The sequence below is a fragment of the Rattus norvegicus genome, chromosome 4 (genome assembly GCF_036323735.1).
Source record: "Rattus norvegicus strain BN/NHsdMcwi chromosome 4, GRCr8, whole genome shotgun sequence".
Taxonomy (NCBI): Eukaryota; Metazoa; Chordata; class Mammalia; order Rodentia; family Muridae; genus Rattus; species Rattus norvegicus.
In genome coordinates this window covers 30,047,248-30,071,101 of record NC_086022.1, presented here as the reverse complement: position 1 = coordinate 30,071,101, position 23,854 = coordinate 30,047,248, and the positions used below count along the sequence as shown (strand labels likewise).

General features: G+C 43.2%; 2 protein-coding genes across 6 annotated transcripts in view; one reads left to right on the top strand and one right to left on the bottom strand.

Annotated features, from left to right (window-relative positions):
- Positions 1–23,854, bottom strand: part of Cdk14 (cyclin-dependent kinase 14) — a 594,415-nt gene that overhangs the window by 142,550 nt on the left and 428,011 nt on the right. The window lies entirely within an intron of this gene.
- Positions 19,968–23,854, top strand: part of Speer4cl3 (spermatogenesis associated glutamate (E)-rich protein 4C like 3) — a 28,599-nt gene continuing 24,712 nt past the window's right edge. The window contains exons 1-4 of the mRNA XM_006236075.5: positions 19,968–20,181; positions 21,221–21,380; positions 22,592–22,735; positions 23,353–23,536. Coding sequence (XP_006236137.3) covers positions 20,049–20,181; positions 21,221–21,380; positions 22,592–22,735; positions 23,353–23,536 — 621 coding nt within the window. The 5' untranslated portion in view covers positions 19,968–20,048. The remainder of the gene's footprint in view (positions 20,182–21,220; positions 21,381–22,591; positions 22,736–23,352; positions 23,537–23,854) is intronic.

The window sequence follows — 23,854 nt, the reverse complement described above, 5'->3', positions numbered from 1 at the left end:
ATTCATTTCTCTTAACGATCATAATGAACAAAGCTCAACATTTCAGATCCAACATGCCAAGCTGAAAAGTTAAGAGACTTGAAGATAAGTTCGCTGGGTTTAAATCCTTGCTCCTCTACTTTCTTGCCATGTCAACATGGGAAAGAAGGAGCCTCAGAGGGCATCACCTTCCTCATTTATAAATCAGAGAGTGATGATGGCACCTGTCTCATCTGTGTGGAGACAAGTCCATGGCTGTCAATATAGAAATAATATTAGCTAAGTACCCACAGAAAACTGGATGGCCTCAGGGATGCAGCCGGTTTTGAGACTACAAACTTTTCTGATACGGTGCATTCAGAGCCAGATGCTGCCATTCAAATGATCCTGGACAAGCCTGGGCAGTCACCAAGTCAGAAGAGTGAGAGACTGTATGGGGAAGGGGGAGGATAGGGGATGGGGAATTATGGACAGGAAACCGGGAAGGGGAATAACATTTGAAATGTAAGTAAAGAAATGTATCTAATTAAAACAAAAGAACTAAAGTCAGCAAATGAAAAAAAAATTTAAAAACAAGGAGAAAAGTGAGAGACAAGGCTGGAGAACTGTGAAGAAGGTAGAGGGATGGGTCCAGGAGGACCAAGTAAGACACACGGCTTTCTAACGGAGGAGATGCAGGCATGGCTAGGTAGAAGGCAATACAGAGCTATGGTTACTGGTCCAGGGATGAACTGGTGACAGGTTCCAGGGCTGTGTTGGCAAAGGGTGGCACACGGTGAGTGTTTTACTCACATTCCTGCTCTGGTGAGTGGGTACCAAATACTCGGACTCATGTCCTCACTTCAATGCTAGGTCGGTACATGAGATGATAGCATTTTTCTTGGAAATTACAGTCGGTTGGTTTTGAATACATTAACAAACACTACCACAGACCTTGTCTTAGCTACTGCCCTATTGCTGTCATAAGACGCCAAGATAAAGGAACTTTTAGAAGAAAGTGCTTATCTGGCGCTTATGGTGTCAGAGGGTGAGACTCTGTGACCATCGTGATGGGGAACAGAGCAGCAGGCAGGGGGGCATGGTGCTGGAGCAGTGGCTGAGACCTTACATTTTTATCAACCAGCGTAAGTCAGAGGAAGACACCTCTGAATGTTATGGGCTTCTGAAACCCTAAAGCCACACCTCCTCCCACAAGGGCTTACCTCCTAGTTCTTCCCAAAAGGTTTCATCTACTTGGGGCCAAGCATTCAAGCACAGGAGGCCACGGGGACCATTCTCATTCAAGCTGCCACAGCGCTACATAAAAAAGGTTACATAATTGATGGGCTATGTGGGGAAAGGGAAGAAGACAGACAAGGGAGCCAGAGGGAAGAATGAGAAAGAGCACTGTATAAAGAATTCTGATAGCAATGTCTCTGCAGAAGGCACCACACACACACACACACACACACACACACACACACAGAAACATACTCACACACACACACGCACACACACACAGAAACACACACACATACACAGAAACACACAGACACACACACAGACACATACACACACAGACACACACACACACAGACACAGACACACACACACAGACACACACAGACACACACACACACACACGGCTGTCTAGATATGATGCTTCTCTTTGTTCTCACACTGGTTTGCATGGAGGACAAAGGAGTCCAGCAATACTAAACTTTAACAACTGAGGAGAGCACACTCAGCTAAAACCTTGACATGGACACCGTCTGTGCATCACATATGAGTGTCTGGACGTTCTAAGAACAAAGTACAGACAGAGCTTAAATCCTGCTGCAGAATGGCTACTGGTGGTCCAGTCAATGTCCCCATAATGCCTGCATCAACAAACCCTTTTCCTAGTCATGGTCCAAATCCTTGTAAGTGCTCTGTTTCATGGAGATTAGTAAACACAATGGCTGTCACAGGAAAGTTAACAGGAAAGACAAGCCACGCGAGACTGTTCTTTAATACCAGACTTGGCAATTGAATCCTGGACTCCATTTCTTTTGTAGACATTCTTGGAGCCTTTGCTCAGGAAATGCAATGTAGTCAGAATGTTCATAAAGGAAAAGAAGAATTAAAAATTAATTTTGCTTCCAGTAAAAGCCTTTTCAGAGGGTAAGAGGCAGTATGGGTTGAGTAAAGGACAGGTCAGGACGGCATCTATGCACTATGGAAAGTGCATGTGCTTGTCTCTGGGCCAGTTTTTATTTTCCTGAACTAGTAAGTGTCAATGCCAAGACATTTCTAAGTCAGAAAGCAGAGGAATATTGCCTAAAAGTCGAAAATGATCTTTTGTGAATAAAATATGAAAAAGAAAATAGAATCTGTGCTATCAGAATGTACGAGTCCCCACATACGTAAGCAAATGGGATCATAGTATCTAAAGCCCCCTTCATCTTAAGATAGCAAGTGATGAGAGCTGAAAAGTCTTTTGAGAAGTTTTCTTTTCTGTTTTGAAGTTAACGTAATGATATCACTTCCCCCTTCCCTTTCCTAACTTCAAACCTTCTCATGTACCTCTCCTTGCTCTCTTTCAAATTCATGATTGTCTTCATTAATTGCTGTTACATATGTGTGTATATATTCCTAAATATATAAGCACAACCTGCTCATTCTATAGGACCTTAGTTACCATGTATGTTTCAAGGAGTTAACATCTGGAACATCTGGAAGGCATGAGGCAACAGCCTTAGTGGTGCAGAAGTGGCAAGCACACCTTGGTGGTAACCAACAGTTCTCTAATTGGACTTAATGCCCACTCAACAAGAAAATCATCGCTGGTACTGGAAACCTGGGCAACTACCCAGGGCTAGTCAAGTCAAGCATCGTGAAGGGGGAAAACCAGCAACCACCATGTTACTAAATCAGCAAAATCTCTAGCTATGTCCTAAATCCTTGCCCTCATATTCAGATACGTTTCGTTTTTACCCATCATCATGAAAGATTCTCTTTGCAACATATTAAATAAAAAACAAACAAAAAACTACAATCAATTAAAACTCAGAGTTGTGGCACCCAGTCCCAACTGATACATCTGAAATACAACTCAGGCACTTAAGGCCTGGCCATGGATCAGTGCAGAAGAGGGAATAGAAAAGACCGTACGAGCCAGAGGACCAGTAACTTTGTGTGAGACCGTGATGTCAGAAGCCACACCCATAAAATCTCACCAACAAGACTCTTCAAACATGAGCTGAGCAAGAACAACAATAATGGACACAGTAAAGTAGAGGGGAGGAAGCCCAGGAGGCCTCAACCCTACACAGAGAACTACAGGAAAGGAGGGAATAAATGGTGAGAGTGGAAGAAATAGACTCCTCCAGGGAAAAGCACACTGGTTGGTACACAGTCCCACCCTCAGCCCTGAGATGTCTTTTACACATTCATTGATGCAGCTTCTCCTTGGATCTGCTCAAGGGGTTGTGCACCTCCCAGCTGCCCACAGCAGATACAAAGCTCCTATGGAGACACCCCTGGCCTAGTGAGGACGGTGAAAAGAGGAAGAACTAGTTTTCTTCAGCATGACAAAAGGTCTCTATAGGGCACTGGGGTGGGTGTTGGGGAGGACTAGGAGCACTGAGGATGCTATGCTTGTCTCTCCTGTGGTGGAAAAAACTCAGTGCAGTGGGAGTTAAGGAGACAGGAATACTGAGTACTGAGGGAAAGCTAATATCAAAGGCTTGCGAGCACCACCACACAACTGCATGAGCATTTCATTTCTCAAAACCGCTGCGCTGCTTTGCAGGGCTTTCTCTTGGGTTCATTCTAGAATGAACATCTTCCATCTCGGTGTTTAGGGTCAATGCATGGGCCACCTTTGCCCGAGAGCATCTCTTGATAGCCTGGTTCAAGTCCCATGCTGCTTCTATGATCCCGCAGTACTTTTTGTAGACTTCTCTTAGAGATGACTTATTTCCCCACTGGACTTCAAGTCTCAGAGCAGAGACCATGATGCTTATTTACCCTTTGATTCTTAGTGCTCATCATATGTCTGATACCATATACAGACTCAGAAAATTAACTGATTAACTGACTAGATGGATGGATTGTGTGTCTGGATGATATAATCAAGTTCTGACGGTGGGCTAGCCTGAGACTGGAGAGGCTAGCATCCGGTAATAAGTCCAAAGAGGCTGTATTTGTCTGTTGCAGTATTATAACGCCCGTTTTGAAACTGTAACTTTTACCTAGAGAACTGAAATAGTTTCTTAAGGCAGAGTGCAAGTTCCTCAACTATATTCTAGGATGAACTTAACATTTGGTCAGATAGTGGGGTAAACCAATAAATTAGTAGGAGATATACGCCAGTCATTATTTTAAAAGATATATGGTCTGTATCAGAGAGCAATCAACAGTAAAGCACAACACTGCTTTTTTGGAGCATATGTTCAAGTTATAACTATGTGTGCTGTGCTATAGTGAGTCATGATGCAAAAATGTTTATCTAGCTGGTCAAAAGCCAATTCCTAGTCTAAGAAGCTAAGGGCATAAATCAAGAATATAAGAGATAAAAGAGGGCTGGAGGGCAATGGATTTAGCTTTAAGCCTGTTAAATGTTAGGAGTGTCTTCAGGTCAAGGGAGAGGTTGTGTACAGGGCAATGGAATCAGAGATGGGTCATGGGGAAGAATTCCAGACAGGAAGAAATACTTGGAACTCCTCAGCATATATGTGGTAATTGAAAGCAAATGTCAAATACAAGCTACAAAATGGTCTTACTCTCCCATGCTCCCACATACCCCAGAACTGTGTCTCTGTGATTCAATGGAATGTTTGGTATCACTTAAGACAAATAAGAAGTGAGCCCATCCTTATCAGTGAGGTCTGTGCTTCTGATGTTGGTGATTATAGACAATAATCCTAGAGTTTCTTTTTTGGGATAGGCCAGACACTACAGCACAAATCTTGCTCATGCATGCCATCCTCTACTGTCAGGCATAAGAACCTCTGTAGAAATAAGAGAAGAAAGTAACTGGAGCTCAAAGTTCAAAAACTAGAATTTTCTTACAATATTTACTTGTTCTCCAAAATTATAAACAATTACAAGAATCCTCATGTTTTTGCAGTCTTGTGGTTGCATGAGACTTGGATCTGCTAACATGGAGTTCATGGGCTTCTCTACCAAGAATACCCAGGGCTTCAGGAGAACAAGGACTGCCAGAGTCCTCATTAGCTTGAGATGACCTAGAAGTCCCTAACAGAAACTCTAGCAGAGGGTGCTTCTGGCCTAAGGGAAATGGATAAAACTGGCTCATACAGGCACGAACTAATGGAAGGAGACAGAAATGCTGGGCACTTGCTTCATGTTTTCAGGCTTTATGAGCATGACCATAGTGGAACTATGGACCATAAGCTAGTGTAGCTGTGAACCTACAGCACATAGTGGGACTTATGGACTGATGACTGTAAGCTAGTGTAGCTGTGAACCTATAGCACATAGTGGGACTTATGGACTGATGACTGTAAGCTAGTGTAGCTGTGAACCTACAGCACATAGTGGGACTTATGGACTGATGACTGTAAGCTAGTGTAGCTGTGAACCTATAGCACATAGTGGGACTTATGGACTGATGACTGTAAGCTAGTGTAGCTGTGAACCTACAGCATATAGTGGGACTTATGGACTGATGACTGTAAGCTAGTGTAGCTGTGAACCTACAGCACATAGTGGGACTTATGGACTGATGACTGTAAGCTAGTGTAGCTGTGAACCTACAGCACATAGTGGGACTTATGGACTGATGACTGTAAGCTAGTGTAGCTGTGAACCTACAGCACATAGTGGGACTTATGGACTGATGACTGTAAGCTAGTGTAGCTGTGAACCTACAGCACATAGTGGGACTTATGGACTGATGATTGTAAGCTAGTGTACCTGTGAACCTCGCCAGTTAGAGAACTGAATAACTCATTTTCATCTAAATTATCAAACATCTCTAAAGTAACACTGCTTTGTTGGTCCCACTGGTTCCTCAGTGGGGCATCCTGACTCAGCAAAACTATAGGGCCATCACACACACACCCTGGACAAGACGCTGAGGAGTGAGAAAAGCCACAGAAAGCTGATCTTTCAAAATGCTTGTCTGGACAGTGTACTCTCCATCTACAATAAGGGTCAGGTGGAGATTCGGAACACCTTGTGTTGCCCACAACTGCACACGGAGTGTACTGCGGGTGGAGAAGAGGAGAAGCGAAGGCTCAGGAATCTGCTGGCCTCCAGGAGTGTGTGAGAAGGAAATCTTGAGAGCACATGGTGTGAGGGGTAGGAAAAAATAGTTACAAGATGGGCTAAGCTAAGAAGGAGAAAAACACAAGTAGCAGAAGCCTGGGGCAGAAGAAGGTACTGAATGCACATTTCTAAGGGAAGTCTCTGGGAATGTAGACTACAGGCTTAAATCAAAAAGTTATTGTTACGGTTTGAATCTAGAACTTCCCTACAGCCTCGGCCTCCAGCTGGTGGTGCTATAGTGTAAGGTTGTGGGAACCTCGGGCCATGGAGCCTGGCATTCAGCTGCAATCTGTATGGCTGCACCCTGCTGAGCCACCTTAGCCACGGAGATGTGATTAGCCTCTCCCTTCCTCCCCTACAGGTGACACTGTCCCTGCTGCCAGTCTCAACCACGTCTAAAACAGCCAGCAAACAGAGGTCTTTCTTTGCTTAAGTTGCTCTGATAGGTATTTTTGTCAGAGTGATAAAAGAATCTAAGAGAGCCATTTTCTATTTATCTATCTTAAGCAGTCATAGTCTATTAAAAATCAGGTTAAAACAACCATGTCAGTTTACACTGTTGTGGGCAACAGGACAAAGTGGGAAAACGTCTCCCTCATCATTAGCTGTATTTCCACCTTTTTAACTTTGAATCACACACAGCGCCTCCTACCACCTGAATTATGCCTTCCCGCCTGATGTGTTGGCTTCTATTTTCCACTTGGCAGACTCTAGAATCACCTGGAGACAAATTTTCTGAGCACGCCTGTGAGGCATTGCCTCTTCAGTAGGTTATGTAAGGTGGGAAGACAACACCCCCATGGCTGGAGACCTACTTGCATAAGAAGGAGAAAGCGGAGTCCCGGACCCATAGCTCTCTGCTCTCTGACTGCGATTGCAGTGTGACCGGCTACATCAGGCTCGGCACGCCATGGTTAATATTCTCTTCCTTAAGTTGTTTATGTCATACCGTAACAACTTAACAAGTTTTTTGTCATAACCACAAAACAAGTAATTAGTATGCTACCTGTTGTCGTTTGACTAGAATGGCTTTCATGGGCTCCTACGTTTGAATGCTTGGTCCTCAGTTGATTTCATTGGGAAAGATTAGGAGATGTGGCCTTGATGGAGAAGGTGTGTGTCACTGGAGGAACTCTGTCAAAAGCCCAGCCCAAGCCCACTCTGTCTATCCGCCTCTGTGTCTGTCTGTCTGTCTGTCTGTCTGTCTGTCTCTCTCTCTCTCTCAGATATAAAGCTCTCGGCTACTGATCCAGCATCACGCCTTTCTGCTTCACATGATGATAATCATGGACTAACCCTTAAAAACTGTAAGCAAGACACCACTCCCCCCACCCCATTAAATTCTTTTACATGAGTTGCCTTGTTCATGGTGTCTCTTCACAACAATAAACCAGTAACTAAGACACCCAAATGCAGTAAATAGGAGCACACTGGGTGCCGACCTTCTCTGATGAACAGTAGCTGGGAGATGAGTAAGGTGGCCACAGGAGAAGGCTGAGGAAGGAGCTCTTACCTGGTCCACACAAGGTCTCCATGACAAGCTGCGGAAGTACCAATGTGCCTATGTTCAGTCCTCACTTGCCAAAGGCCTCCATTTAGTCTTTACTCTCAGTGCAGGCACGCATGTTCATGCCTGTTTTATGTGGATTCTTGGCATTGGAACTCAGGCCCTCATGTCTGATCAGTAAGCACTCTTAGCTGTTGAGAGATTTCCTGAGTGTAACCCCCACCTTCTGCTTCCAGTGCTAATGGAAGGATGATACAATGTGGCCTTCCCACAATGGAAGATGTGAAACCCCAGCTACAAACCGCTTTCGTTGGCAAACTGAACGTGACACGGTACTTACTATCTTAATAAAATGTTAGCCCCGTTTTGAGTCTCTTTCAACTCTTTTGAGAATATTAAAGAGAAAAGCTTCATCTTGCATCTGAGTGTTTGTTTTCACAACCTCCCAGTCACTCCGCTCACATCCCCTGAAGAGGAAGTAGGACTTAGGTTCAAAATCCTGGTGGGTAAGATCAAACTTAATATTACACCTTACTTCTTTTCATTGATTTATTTTTATTTTACTTTACTTTCTACTATGGGAATGCTTAAGGGATTTCTGGTGGGGTTTTTTTGTTTGTTTGTTTTTTGGAGAGATATGAACAAGCAAAATTACTTGAAATGAGTTTATTGAAAGGAAAATATTAAACCAAGGAGAGAGGCCATGATGCTACAACAGAGATCTAAGAAACCCAGGCAGAAAAGCTGATTGAGGGATTTTATTGTCTTAGTGGAGGCGGAAATTGCAACCCTGAACCCATCAACACTGTGGGAGCCCTAGAAAGGTACCACAGGGTAGGTTGCTTTCAGGACGAAATGCTAGGAGGGAACATATTTGGTTCTACCCTCCACACACAGCAAGGAACAGGTGACTGGGACTCCCCCAGAGCAGAGCAAATACATATGAAGATGGAAAAAAAAGCAGCTTCAATAGATCGTGCTGGTCTAACTGGCTATCTCTGTAGAAAAAAGAAAATAGACCCATATTTGTCACCAAGCACAAAGCTCAAGTCCAAGTGGATCAAGGACCTCAACATAAAACCAGATACACTGAATCTAACAGAAAAGAAAGTGGGAAAGAGCCTTGAACTCATTGACACAGAGGGAAATTTTCTAAACAGAACTCCAATGGCTCATGCTCTAAGATCAAGAATTAATAAATGGGACATCATGAAACTGGAAAGCTTCTGTAAGGCAAAGGACATAGTCAATAAGACAAATTGGCATCCTACTGATTGGGCAAAAGTCTTAACTGTTAACTCCACATCTGATAGAGGACTAATATCCAAAATATATAAAGAAATCAAGAAGCTAGCCAGCAAAAAAAAAACCAAACAACCCAATCAAAAAATGGGGTATAAAACTAAACTGAGAATTCACAACAGAGGAATCTTGAATGGCTGAGAAGCACCTAAAAAAAAAAATCAGAGAAATGCAAATCAAAACAACCCTGAGATTCCACCTCACACCAGTCAGAATGGCTAAGATCAAAAACTCAGGTGACAGTAGATGCTGGCGAGGATGTGGAGAAAGAGGAATACTCCTCCATTGCTGGTGGGATTGCAAACTGGTACAACCACTCTGAAAATCAATTTGGAGACCCAGAAATACCACTCTTGAAAATATACCCAAAAGATGTCCCACCATGCCACAGGGGCATGTGTCCCACTATGTTCATGGTGGCCTTATTTGTGATAGCCTGAAGCTGGAAACAACCCAGATGTCCCACGGCAGAAGAATGGGTACAGAAAATATGGTTCATTTATACAATGAAATACTACTCAGCTATTAAGAACAAGGATATCCTGAGTTTTGCAGGCAAATGGATGGAACTAGGAAATATCATCCTGAATGAGGTAATGCAGACCCAAAGGATAAGCTGGTATCTTCTCACTAATAAGTGGATATTAGCCAGAAAAAAAAGTACAGAATACCCACAGTACAGTACATAGAACTCAAAAAGGTCAACAAGTGAGGAAGCCTCAGTCCTACTTGTGAGGGAGGAAGAGGGGAGGGAGAGGGGATGGGAGTGGGGAAGAGGGGAACATGATCTGGTACTGGGTGAAGGAAAAGGACTGAAATCCTGAGGGCCAGCAAGAAGAATGGAAACTGGTGACCTTGGGAGGAACGAGGTTGGGAGGACCCTCCAGAGACCACGGAAGTGAGAGACTCTCAGGACTCAAACTGGGGCACCCTAGATGAAAGGCCCTACAGTGGGGAGAGGGAACTTGTTGAAAACATCTCCAGCAGAAAGACAGGCTATCAAGTGAAGGATGGGGTTGCTATCCCACAGTCAAAAACTCTGACCCATAATTTTTCCTGTCTGAAAGATATGCAGGAATGGAAATGGAGAAGAGCCTCAGGAAAAGAAGGTCCAGTGACAGGCCCAAAGTGGGTTCCAGATCAAGGGGAGAGACAGCACAACCAACACCATCACTGAGGTTATAGGGCATTCAGAAAAAGGGACCTATCATGACTGCTCTCCAAAAGACCCCACAAGCAGCTGAAAGAGTCAGATGCAGATATGTGGACCCAACCAGTGAACAGAAGCTGTGGACCCCTCTGTTGAATTAGGGAGAAACTGGAGGAAGTTGAGGAGGAGGGTAACTCTGTAGGAGGACCAGAAGTCTCAATTAACCTGGATCCCCGACATCTCTCAGACACTGGATCACCAACCAGGCAGCATACACCAGCTGAGATGAGGCCTCCAACACATATACAGCAGAGGACTCCCAGGTCTGGACTCAGTCAGAGAAGAGGCACCTAGCTCTCAAGAGACTGGAGGCCCCAGGAAGTGTAGAGGTCTGGACAGGTAGAAGTTGGGGTGGGGACATCCTAGTGTAGCTGGGGATGAGGGAAGGGGAGGAAGTATGGGATGTGGAACAGTTGGAAGGTGGACTGGGAGAGGAATAAAGTCTGGAGTGAAAAAGTAAATAAATAAATAAATAAATAAATAAATAAATATGTAAGATGGGACAGGAGTCTCTAAACCATTTTTAACTCCCTTGCTTGCTATTTTTATAAACATCTCAACCACTTTAATGTTATTTCCATTATACTCTCTGATTTTAATTTCCCTGTATCGTCTTAAATCCATCCATTTTTTCCTTCTCTTGGGCACACATTCACTTGCTAAGCACAGCATCTCCCAGGAACCTGTGTGCTATCCTCCTTACCTTATTTCAAGTTATATATCCGTATTCCTAACTGGTCTTTTGAAAATCGGACTTGATCAGCTGTTACTCTGTGAGGAAAGTTCTTCCATGATTCAAAAGCTTCTTACTGTGGCCAAACCTCATCTCGCCTGACACACTTAAGCTGCTGGCCGGAGGCCTGCATAACCCCCTTTCCCCTTATCTAATTGTTTACACATTCCTTTCCCTTCATGCTCTCCCACTGATCCTTCAGTGTCTGCATCTGGTGCGTTCTCCCCGCTAACCACAACTTTCCCACGTGCAGTTCTGAAGCCTGGACATCTGTGCCCTCTCCATGTAATTAGCTGCTAATTAATTTTTCAGTTCTGTGTTGAAACCTCATTCTCGGGTCAAGTCCCACGACCTGCGTGCTAGGACAGGATTGCTGTCCTACACAGCTGAGCGCCACAGTTTCACAGTCACCGGTTAAATTTTAGTAGATGTTTACTTTGCACTCAGTGATTCCTTTTTTAAGTTTGTTTTTTACTTCCGTATTTCTTTTGCTTATCAAAGTCTACAGCATAAAGTAGGCACTTAGTACCTGTTGAATAACTGTACAGACTTAAAAAGATCCTTATGAGCGACCAACTGGTATCAGGGAGAGCCGGTGACTGGACTTAGTCTTCCTCAGAGTAAAGAATGTGCTTCCTATATTCAAGGTGTATCTTTCCCATACTGTTTAACTCTGGACTCCTAAAGAACAGAAATGAGTGCTCGGGGTTCTTTCTAAGAACCAGACAGCAAGGGGACTGAAGTAGAAGGCTGTGTATAGGGCTACAGGAAAGAAGGTTTGCTATCTGTGCAAACCTTTCCACAAGAGCTTTGACTATCTGGCTCCTAAGTGTCAGCGCCATGTGGAATGCAGGACACTGTCACTAAGAGTGTCCCTTTTCAATAGATGAAGCCACCGTTTCCTATAAAACTACTCTAAACTTGACAAAGTTCATTCTGTGAAAAACTAGGTAATTAAAGTTTTATGCAAAATGCAAATGAAATGGGTCCTCTTTCAGAATTGAGCAGAAAGGAGACACACTGCAACTTGTGCAGGGTATATTAATTATAGCCACACATTGGCAAAATTACTTGTTTAATTTTAGTTTTATTTTCTTGGGTATATTATGTACCCCCCCCTTAGGAGACACCCATATTTGGCCACGGTCAGCAAGCACTTCTTGGCATCAGCCAACAGTGACTGGGTTTGGTGGCTACATATGTGATAGATCCCCAGATGGGGTAGTCTCTGGATGACCTTTTCTTCAGTCCTTGCTCCACTCTTTGTCCCTGTATTTCCTCCCATGAGTATTTTGTTCTCCCTTCTAAAAAGGAATGAAGCATCCACATTTTGATCGTCCTTCTTCTTGGCTTCATATGACCTGTGATTTCTTTCTTAGGTATTCCAAACTTTTAGGCTAATATCCATTTATCAGTGAGTGCATACCATGTGTGTTTTTCTGTGATTGGGTTACCTCACCCAGGATGATATTTTCTAGTTCATTCCATTTGCTTATGAATTTCATGAAGTCATTGTTTTTAATAGCTGAGAAGTACTTCATTGTGTAAATGTACCACATGTTTTGAATTCATTCCTCTGTTGAAGGACATTTGGGTTCTTTCCAGCTTCTGGCTATTATAAATAAGGCTGTTCTGAACATAGTGGAACATGTGTCTTTGTTATATGTTGGGGCATCTTTTGGGTATATGCCCAAGAGAGGTATAGCTGGATCCTCAGGTAGTTCAATGTCCAATTTTCTGAGGAACCTCCAGACTGATTTCCAGAATGGTTGTACCAGTCTGCAATCCCACCAACAATGGAGGAGTGTTCCTCTTTCTCCACATCCTCTCCAGCATCTGCTGTCACCTGAGTTTTTGATCTTAGCCATTCTGACTGGTGTGAGGTGAAATCTCAGGGTTGTTTTGATTTGGATTTCCCTTATGACTAAAGATGTTGAACATTTCTTTGGGTGCTTCTCAGCCATTCGGTATTCCTCAGTTGAGGAGTCTTTCTTTGTTTAGCTTTGTAGACCATTTTTTTTAAAGAGAATTATTTCATTCTTTGGAGTCTAACTTCTTGAGTTCTTTGTATATATTAGATACTAGCCCTCTATCAGATGTAGGATTGGTAAAGACCTTTTCCTAATCTGTTGGTTGCCGTTTTGTCCTATTGACAGTGTCCTTTGCCTTACAGAAGCTTTGCAATTTTATGAGGTTACATTTGTCGATTCTTGATCTTAGAGCATGAGCCATTGGTGTTCTGTTCAGGAAAATTTCCCCTGTGCCTATGTGTTCGAGACACTTCCTTACTTTCTCTTCTATTAGTTTGACTGTATCTGGTTTTATGTGGAGGTCTTTGATCCACTTGGACATAAGCTTTGTGCAAGGAAATAAAAATGGTTGATTTACATTCTTCTACATGCTGACCTCCAGTTGAACAAGCACTATTTCTTGAAAATGCTGTCTTTTTTTCCATTGGATAGTTTTAGCTCCTCTGTCAAATATCAAGTGACATTTCTGGGTCTTCAATTCTATTCCACTGATCTACCTGCCTGTACAAATACCATGCAGGGTTTTTTTTGTTACTTTGTTTGTTTTTTGTTTGTTTTGTTTTGTTTTTTAATCACAACTGCTCTGTAATACAGCTGAAGATTAGGGATGGTGGTTTCCCCAGAAGTTCTTTTATTGTTGAGAACAGTTTTCCCTACCCTGGGTTTTTATGTTATTCAAATGAATTTGCAAATTGCTCTTTCTAACTCTGTGAAGAGCTGACTTGGGATTTTGATGGAGACTGCATTGAATCTGTAGAATGTAAATCAACCATTTTCATCAAGATGGCCACTTTTACTATATTAATCCTGCCAATCCATAAACATGGAGATCTTTCCATCTTCTGAGATCTTCAATTTCTTTCTTCAGAGAATTGAAGATCTTGTCACACAGATATTTCACCTGCTTGGTTAGAGTCACCCAAAGGTATTTTATATTATTTGTGGCTATTGTGAAGGGTATCATTTCCCTAATTTCTTTCTTAGCCTGTTTATCCTTTGAGTAGAGGAAGTCTACTGATTTGTTTGAGTTAATTTTATATCCAGTCACTTTGGTGAAGTTGTTTATCAGCTGTAGGAGTTCTCTGGTGGAATTTTTGGGGTTGCTTAAGTATAATATCATATCATCTGCAAATAGTGATATTTTGACTTCTTCCTTTGCTTCCAATTTGTATCCCTTTGATCTCTTTTTGATGTCTGATTTCTCTGACTAGGACTTCAACTACTATATTGAATAGGTAGGGAGAGAGGGGGCAGTCTTGTCTAGTCCCTGATATTAGTGTGATTGCTTCAACTTTCTCTACATTTAGTTTGATGTTGATAACTGGTTTGCTGTATATGGCTTTTACTATGTTTAGGTATGGGCCTTGAATTCCTGATCTTTCCAATACTTTTATCATGAAGGGGTGTTGAATTTTGTCAAATCCTTTCTCAGCATCTAATGGGATGATCATGTAGGTTTTTTTTTTTTTAATTTTTGGATTTGTTTATGTGGTGGATTACATTGATGAATTTCTATATATTGAACCATCCCTGAATCCCTGGGATGAAGCCTACTTGATCATGATTGAATGATCATTTTGATGTGTTCTTGGATTTGGTCTGCGAGAATCTTATTGAGCATTTTGTCATCGATATTAATAAGGGAAATTGGTCTGAAGTTCTTTTCCTTTGTTGGGGTTTTGTGTTGTTTAGGTAGAAGTGGAATTGTGGCTTCATAGAACAAATTGGGTAGTGTTTCTTCTGTTTCTATTTTGTGGAATAATTTGGGTAGTGCTGGTATGAAGTCTTCTATGAAGGTCTGATAGAATTCAGCACTGAAACCATCTGCTCCTGGGTTGTTTTTTTTTTTGTTTCTTTTTGTTTTTTGTTTTTTTTGTTTTGTTTTGTTTGTTTGTTTTTGGTTTTGTTTTGTTTGTTTTTTGGTTGGAAGACTTTAAATGACTGCTTCTATACATTTGGGAGGCATGGGCTTGTCTAGATGTCTTATCTGATCCTGATTTAACTTTGGTACCTGATATCTGTCTAGAAAATTGTTCATTTCATCCAGACTTTCCAGTTTTGTTGAGTAGAGGCTTTTGTACTAGGATGAATTTTTTTTTTAATTTCCTCAGTTTCTGTTGTTATGTCTCCCTTTTCATTTCTGATTTTGTTAATTTGGATACTGTCTCTATGCCCTCTGGTTAGCCTAACTAACGGTTTATCTAGCTTGTGGATTTTCTCAAAGGACCAGCTCCTGGTTTTATTGATTTTTGTCCAGTACTTTGTTTTAACTTGGTTGATGTCAGCCCTCAGTTTGATTATTTCCTGGCTTCTGCTCCTCTTGGGTGTATTTGCTTGTTTTTGTTCTAGAGCTTTCAGGTGTGCAGTCAAGCTGCTGGTGTATGCACTCCCCAATTTCTCTTTTGAGGCACTCAGAGCTATGAGTTTTCCTCTTAGCACTGCTTTCATTGTATTTGATAAGTTTGGGTATGTTGTGGCTTCATTATCATTAAATTCTAAAAAGTCTTTGATTTCTTACTTTATTTCTTCCTAGACCAAGTTATCATTGTGTAGGGCCTTGCTCAGCTTCCATGTGTGTGGACTTTCTGCTGTTTTGTTGTTACTGAAGACCAGCCTTAGTGCATGGTGATCTGATAGGATGCGTGGGATTATTTCTATCATCTAGTATCTGTTGAGGCCTGTTTTGTGACCGATTATATGGTCAGTTTTGGAGAAGGTACCATGCAGTGCTGAGAAGAAGGTATATCCTTTTGGCTTAGGATGGAATGTTCTATAGATATCTGTTCAATTCATTTGGTTCATTAGTTCTGTGAGTTTCACTGTGTCTTTGCTTAGTTTCTGTTTCCATGATCTGTCTATTGATGAGAATGGTGTGCTGAAGTCTTCTACTATCAGTTTGTGAGGTGCAATGTGTCCTTTAGCGTTAGTAAAGTTTCTTTAGTGAATGTAGGTGCCCTTCCATTTGGAGCACAGATGTTTAAATTGAGAGTTCATCTTGGTGGGGCTTTCCTCTGATGAGTATGAAGTGTCCTGCCTTCTCTTTTTTGATAGCTTTTGGTTGAAAGTCAATTTATTTGATATTAGAATGGCTACTCCAGTTTGTTTCTTGGGAACATTTGCTTGGAAATTTTTTTCCCAGTCTTTTACTCTGAGGAAGTTTCTGTCTTTGACTCTGAGTTGTCCTTCCTGTATGAAACAAAATGCTGGGTCCTCTTTACACATCCCATCTGTTAGTCTATGTCTTTTTATTGAGGAATTTGGTCCATTGATGTTGAGAGACATTAGGGACCTATGATTGTTGTTTCCTGTTATTTTTGTTGTGAGAGGTGGAATTATGTTTGCGTGGCTATGTTCTTTTGGGTTAGTTGCAAGAAGATTACTTTCTTGATTTTTCTAGGGTGCAGTTTCCCTCCTCGTGTTGGAGTTTTGCATCTATTATCCTTTGAAGGGCTGGATTTATGGAATGCTATTGTGTAAATTTGGGCTAACTAGTGAATTGGAAGTCAAGGGTTACAAAAGGCAATAGGGTCTTGTGTGGATCCATCTCTGGTTGTGGATTTTAGATCTATGGGAGGGGACTGAGCACCTGAATAAGGAAGATGGTCTCGATAGTCAAGAGTTGATCCCTCTACTTTCTGTCTGTGTCCAGAAATGACCCTGTGCCACAGCTCTCTGTGTCCAGATACTGCTGGGAGAAAGCTGGTCTTCCAGGAGTGCTGAAACACCTCAGAGCACAGGTGAAACCACCATTTCTGCTCACATTCCTGGCCCAAGAGAAACCGGATCGGAGCCCTCAAGACACAGTGTTCTGGGACAGGATCCTTCTGGTTTCGGTCTGTGCCGAGAACTGACCCTGTGCCAAGTGCTCGGTGCCCAAATCTTGCTGGGAGCAAGTAGGTCTCCCAGGAGTGCTGACACACCTCAGAGGACAGGTAAGACTACCACTTCTGCTCCTAAGCCCACCTGGAGCCCTCAGGACATGGGGGATGAGGAGCAGTCTGAGACAGGATCCTTCCAGTTTCTGCCTGCAACTGGAGCTAACCTTGTGCCACAGCTCTCTATGCCTGGATCCCCTCAGGATAGAGCTGGTCTCTCAGGAGTGCTGACACACAGACTTACAGGAGGCTCAAGCTACTGTCAGAGACAGCAAAATCAACAAACACCAGAGATAATCAGATAATGAGAGGTGTACCACACAAACACCGATTCAGTTAAATGGGGATGGTTTATTGAATGCAAACCCCAAGGTTGATCAGCCAGTGCAACGGCTCAAAATTGTGTACTGGACATTTCTTAGGGCCAGCTCAGTGCAAAACCCACATGCGCTCATGCACAAGTGCTTGAAATGCTGCACTATGAGGTCCCAGATTCAAAGCCACTTTAGACATAATAGTTCATATTTACCTTGAATTTTATGTGTCCTCTTTGAAGTTGTGGAAATTCATGATTAACCAACCTCATCACAAACAGAACATAACAGGATATGTCGTCACATCACCCTGCTCTGAGTCAAGGTTTCGATTTTCAATCCATGATGTGGAGGCATATAACAGCAACAATATGAAATAGCTGGCTGGCATGTAACAATTTTACTACGGTTAGGCCAGGAGGGCAAGACTCATCAGGAGGGAATTCGTGTCATTAGAAAGGATGTGTGAATGACCTTCCCATTCTTAGAAAAGGTCCATGGCCTCAACAGGAGCTGTTAAGATGGGGAAGAGATAATGTGTCCCTTACCTGAAATGAGGGGCCTCAGCAGTGTTGTGCACCTGCACGGTTCCCATTCAACCTCACTGTGTCCCTGAAGAGGAACTCAAAATATGCCCCCACCTGCCTGCGAGCCAGTTCTAGGCAATGAAAGGCCAGGACAGAGTGCTGGTTTCCCACTCTTCAGTTATGCAGTATTTTCCAGTCAATTACTTGTATGCACAAATACAGTCTGGTTACTTATTATTGATACATGGACCTTATTACTGAGGGCAGCAGTTGATTGACTACTTCCAATTCAATAAAAAAATTAAATTTGGCCCATGGGGAAATTTATCAAAATACATCTCGAATGGTGGAACATGAATTCTGCCCTTTACTAAACTCAGAAACATGGGAGTGCAAGAAAGATGTATGGCTAAATGGACAACCAGGTTCACATTGTGTCAGTTTCATTTACCTTATGGACAAAGAAGTAGAGCTTCTCTCATGGCTTCTGTCTAGCCCATTGAAAGGATCTCTGGGGTTTCACCTCAGTACTTGATACTTCTTGCTGGGGCGGCAACACTCAGGGAAGCTTGAGATTGTCATAGGCACAGTATCATGCTAGATATGCTGAGTGGATATTACTCAGTGGTTCAGATGCTGGTCCCCACTTTCATTGTTCTTAATGCAGAGCGAAGGAAAGACAGATCAAGGTCTTAGGATAGAAAGATCATTTCCAGTTGTTTTCTATCATTCCAGAATGAAAGACTGGTAGGGAGAGAATGGCAAGCAGTCAAGGATTGTAGGTAGGTAAGGCTTTGGATGTAGGCTATGTATCAGTTTTGTTTTTAGACAGGGTTTCAAATATCCCATGTTGCCCTCTACCTGGCTTGCCAGGCTAGTTTTGAGATCAGATAATCCTGCTTCCATTTTCCAATAGCCAGGCTTACAAGAGTGGCCTCCAAGGACTGTGATTCCAATGTTGAGGTTTGTACCCCCTAACTATACCTAGCCATTTTGTTCCATATCCGCCAGCTATTTCAGATTGTTGCCGTGATATGCCTGCCAATCATTGACACAGAAATATAACCACCCAGAGCAAGGTCATGGTGATTACATCCTCTTATGTTCTGTGTGTTCTGTATGATGCTTGTTAAACTTAACAATATTCCACAAAGCCTTATGCAGAACCCATCAAATTAAGGATCACAATGCACTGTTTTATCTAAAATGGCCTAATCAGAACCGACCACTGGACAGGGAGTCCTGCACCTTCATATGAGCTACTTGTGCTTTTTCTGGTCTTCCTTTTTCATTCTTTCCATTTTTTTCTGTTTTTTGCTTTATAGGTAGACAAAAAAAAAAGAAAGAAAAAAGAAAAGAGAAAAAGATGCTTGGGCCATGGTTACACCCCCAAAATATGAGCTCTCAGTATTAGTGTATGCATTCAATAAACCATCCGGATTGAATGATGAAGGTATCTGTGTGGTGACTCCTAACCACATCAGAAGATGCTAGGCTCTTGCTCTGTCAACCGAGCTATGTCTATAGCATTGTCTTACACCGTCTGCCTGCACCCCCACCTCTGTTTTTTTTTTTCAGATGGAATCTCATGGTATAGCTAACAAAGGCGAGTAAGCAATCCTGATTTGCAGAGAAGAGAGTCCCATACTCAGCCTGAGGGTGTTTTCATTGGTAGCTCCAATATTTGTTTCTTCTGCCAACAGATTTCCAGACTGTTGCCGGCACCATGATGAGTGCAACTATCTTCCCTAAGGGATCTTGGGGCAACTGTCAAATGCTAAGCACAAGGCTTCATGATTGTATCCTTAACACTCACCCACATAGCAACCTACCCTGCAGGCTATTCCTGGATGTGATTTCCTGCACCTGTACATGATGAGGCAGGAGAAGTTTGTGGCTGCATATTCAAACAGGTGTGATTTGTCAGTAGTTTTTAATGGTTAATATTGCTAAATGACAAACATTGGGTTAAAACATTTTGTGCAGGGTTTGGACAGAAATCTCTTATTTAGATACATAGAAATTACTAAGGTGTTTCCATTCAAGCCTAGAGCAAACTCTGGCATTGAAAGCAGGAGGTACCCAGTGGCTATGCCCCAGGAGAGTCTCCTGGAAAGGGCCCCTCAGTTTCTGGTCAGTACAGGGAGAACATAGCAGGGAGGCAAAGTCTGTTCCCCATGACATCAGCACTTCCTTCTTGGACATTCTATTGTCTCCTGGAGAGTTCTTGGCATCCCCTGTGATGTCACCAGTGTTGTAGTAACAAGCAGTGTAGGAAGGTCTCTCAGTCACTGTGTAGAGGATAAATACACAGGCATGTTGGCCCGACTGCATGGTCAATTTCAGAGGGAGAGGGTAGATAGTGGAGAGAGTAGAGTGAGGGCAGAGGAAGGTGGACTTTCAACGGAGAGAAATGGAGGAGGAAGGAGGTGGTCGTGGGGAATGTGGAGTAAGTCCTGGGCAGTGTATGTTGAGCTTCCTGTCAGGGGTGGGCTTCAGCTGGCCTTTCTAGCAATGGGGCACAAGAACTGGAGCCTCAGCAAAGGAAATGAATTTCTATGATCATCACAATTCCTGAAAGTCAAGGATTTTGGAACATTACTTTCTCCATCCCCAAAAGAAGGATATGGCAAGGACAGAGCTGTTATTCTATGAACTCTGTGCCTTTACTTTCACTGTGCATTGCTGATGTTAAATTGGGATATAGTGAGACCATCAGGAATCATGGAGGGTCCCGCTTATTCAAATTTAGGGCAGGACATCAATGCACTTGACTCCCATTGCTTCTTTAAAATCAGTGGCTATCTGACAGTAGTAACTGGGTGAGACCTTACATTCTGATTACTGCTCCTGGAAATGACCTTACATTCTCAGAACTCCTCTGACCTCCTCTCCCTGGCAGTGCCAACCATAGTTGTCTTTATCAGCAGATGTGGGAGGTAGGAATTCCTCTACGGTAGCTAAACTTAGAACAGGTGGTAGAGCAAGACACAGACTGGATCCTACTGGTACTTCTGTGGTGTTTGGTGTTTCAGTACTGGAAATTGATAAGTCTGTTGACTGTGTTCTCCCCCTGAATGGCTTTTTAATCAAAAGTTATGGGCCTAGAGTAACAGGGCAGGAGGTCTGAACATCCGCAAGCACTCAGGTACTTAGTGCATTTATCATCAGATTTCTGAAACCACAGAGTGAGGGCTCTGAAGCCAACCTGCACCCTGGGCAGTTGATGATAATCCTGGAGTAGCCATCTCCATGGTCCTCGTAAGCATGGGTAGGGAAGGAGAGGAAACAGCTGGCTGCTCATGTCTCCTGGTCTCTGTGGAGTGATGGGACAGCTGAGATTCCCAGGCATCTCCAACCTGGACCAAACTCTTTGTGGTCACACTCGGTTCCAGGCCTGTTCTGCTTCTCTTTGGGCCTCGGTGTGGCCTATCTAGAGGCTATGGTTTCTCCTATTGCAGGTTCACATGAGTTTCTTCTCCCTACAGGGGGTGTCAGACAGACATCGACACCTGCAACTGTCCTAAGCCAGAAGCAGTACAAGAAGGAAGAGGAGAGGATTATTAGAGAGCTCCAGCTTGCTACTCAGGAGAGAAATGAGCTGAGAGATCGCCTGATCTATATAACAGAGGGATCCATGAACAAGAGGTATGCATTGCTCCAAACCCTGTGGTGTCAGTCATGGGCCTGCACTGTCATCCTCATCCTTTTAAGTTGGTGGGATCTTGTAAGCTGTGCCTCCAGAATGTCCCTGTGCTCAACGTCATTTTTCCAAAATACTTCTCAGAGGAGTGGCAGAACCTGCCGCTTGGTCAGGAGTGAGAAGGGAAATACATTCTTCTGCTTCCTCCATTTGAAAAACTGCACTTGTGGTTTGAGCAAAGAATTCAGGGTAGAGGCAGTGAAGAGTGGGGTCCCAGTGTGCATTTGGAAAGCCCTTGACAGGTGGTGGCTCTGTGAGGTTCTAGGCACTGAGAGTTTGTGGTGAGTCTTTGTACTTGCCTGACAGGGGACTGAGTGCTGGAAGCTCCTGGCAGCATCCTGAGGGGCCTGGTCCCACACTGTTCATCTCAATGCTTGGCTGGAAGGCCTGAGGCTCACACCTATTCCTTCTTGTCTGTGTGCATTATAATGTGAGACAATAATGTTGCATGAATTCCTTCTGATTCTCACTGTGCTCTCTGTACCCATATTTGTCTCTCTTTCTGATTCTGTCACTCTGTTGACTTGTTTTTGTGTCCCATTCAGTGTATCTCTTGTGAGCACATATGCACATGCCTATGTACACCTTTTATATGTTTGTAAATTCCTCCACACTTGGAATCTATGGGTCTGTTTTGACCTGTTTAGCAGTTCCACGGTGATGCAAATGCTGAGTTTTGGAGCCCAACTTTAAACAGCACAGTTCTTTACCTATGTGGTCACATTTGTCTGTACACTTGTATACCTTGGGCAGAGTATAAAGCTATGGCAAATCTGCTCTCAGCTCCAGAATTATGTGTAATGTCTGTCTCTATGGTGTTAGTTATTCAGGATGTAAATTCCTGTTGTAAAAACAGGAAAAATGAAATCCCAGGTTTCTGGTGGACAAAGAGCTGTGGCCTAGGCTCTTGACAGAATAACTTGTTTGACTTCCCATCGAGCCCTCCTTAGTGAACAAAGAGAGCCAGGGCACCCTCCATAGAAATACCCAGCTTCTGGTGTCCTGGGCCTGGAATAACAAGTTTCCAAAGGTGAAGACAATCCCATTATGTAGAATTCAGAAAGTTTTCCTCCAGGGCTGGGGTAGTACCGTGCCCATCCTATGTTCATTATTCCTAAGAGCCCGTGTTCATTGAGATTTATCTTCCTGTGGCCAGGCCCTACTTCAAGCCAAACCCATTTTATGAAAAATTGAAGAAAAAGGAGAAGGAGGTCATGTCGTTACTACACAACTTGAGGACGGAGAACCCTGACATGACTGAGAACTTGCAGGAGCTCAAGAAGGAGATGAACTTCTATCGGTCAGTACTGGTCAGAAAGGACGCCACTTGTGCGATGGCCATGTCTGTCTGTCTGTCTGTTCTGGATTGGAGAGTCTGCAGCTCTGGTTGCATCCCCTTGGCTGTTTAACATCAGTGTGACTTGGGCCCTTGGATTCTGTTTTCAGTTACGTAAGAGACTGTTACCAGTCCCAGCATTCTCAAGGCATCTTCAGTAGGATAGAACAGTGATTCAGTTTATTGTGTAGCCCTGGGCCTCTGGGATCAGTCAGGGTTTTACAGAGTTGAGTGTGATGGCAGACATGGATGGAATGACCTCCCTTGGTCCTACTGGCATAACCTGGAGGTTATTTGCCCCCTACTTATCGATGTTGCCCGAACACATTGGGCTGCAAAGGATAGGTGCAAATCCATTTTTCTTTGGGAGGGACATGGACCCTTATTGGTGTTTGGGCTACAGAAATCATTTATTCTTCCCTGAATAGGCTGTTTGCTATTTGTGCGGCTATGATGGGTGTATTGACATGTATTGTATTGACTCTTTATGGGTATCTGCGTCCTGGTGGCGTTAGTGGGACTTGGTAGAAGGATTGGGTGGAAGAAACTGCAGGATCTAACTATGCAGAGTGTGTTTTCAGTAACCTGCACAGCCGGATCATCCTGGAGAAGACTCTTATGAAGAAGAAGTTGGTCAAACTGAAGCAGGAGAACAAGGGGGTACAGCTAGATGGTGCAGTCCTACAGAAATACTTGTTTCACTTGAACATGAATGATAAAGACGGACAGGAGAAGACCAGCACCCTTCAGACCCAACAACATCAGGTAGGGACAAGAAGCTTAGTCAGATTAACAATGTCTGATACCATTTGCCAATCTGATGAAAATTTGCTTTCTCCTACCACCTTTCTAATTTACACCCAACCAGACCACTACCTTATGTAATGTAGTTGTTCATTGCTCTGTCGATGTACATGTGTTCTGGGAAGTTAGCATCTTGTGAGAAACTGAGTAATTGGCCAGTGCACCTTGCTGCTCTGCTTGAAGCTGCAGTACAGTAATGGTGACAGATGAATAATATGTCACATTCCTGCATGTCCTCCTGACAGGTGGGATGCTATGCAGATTTTTGAGTGAGTTATG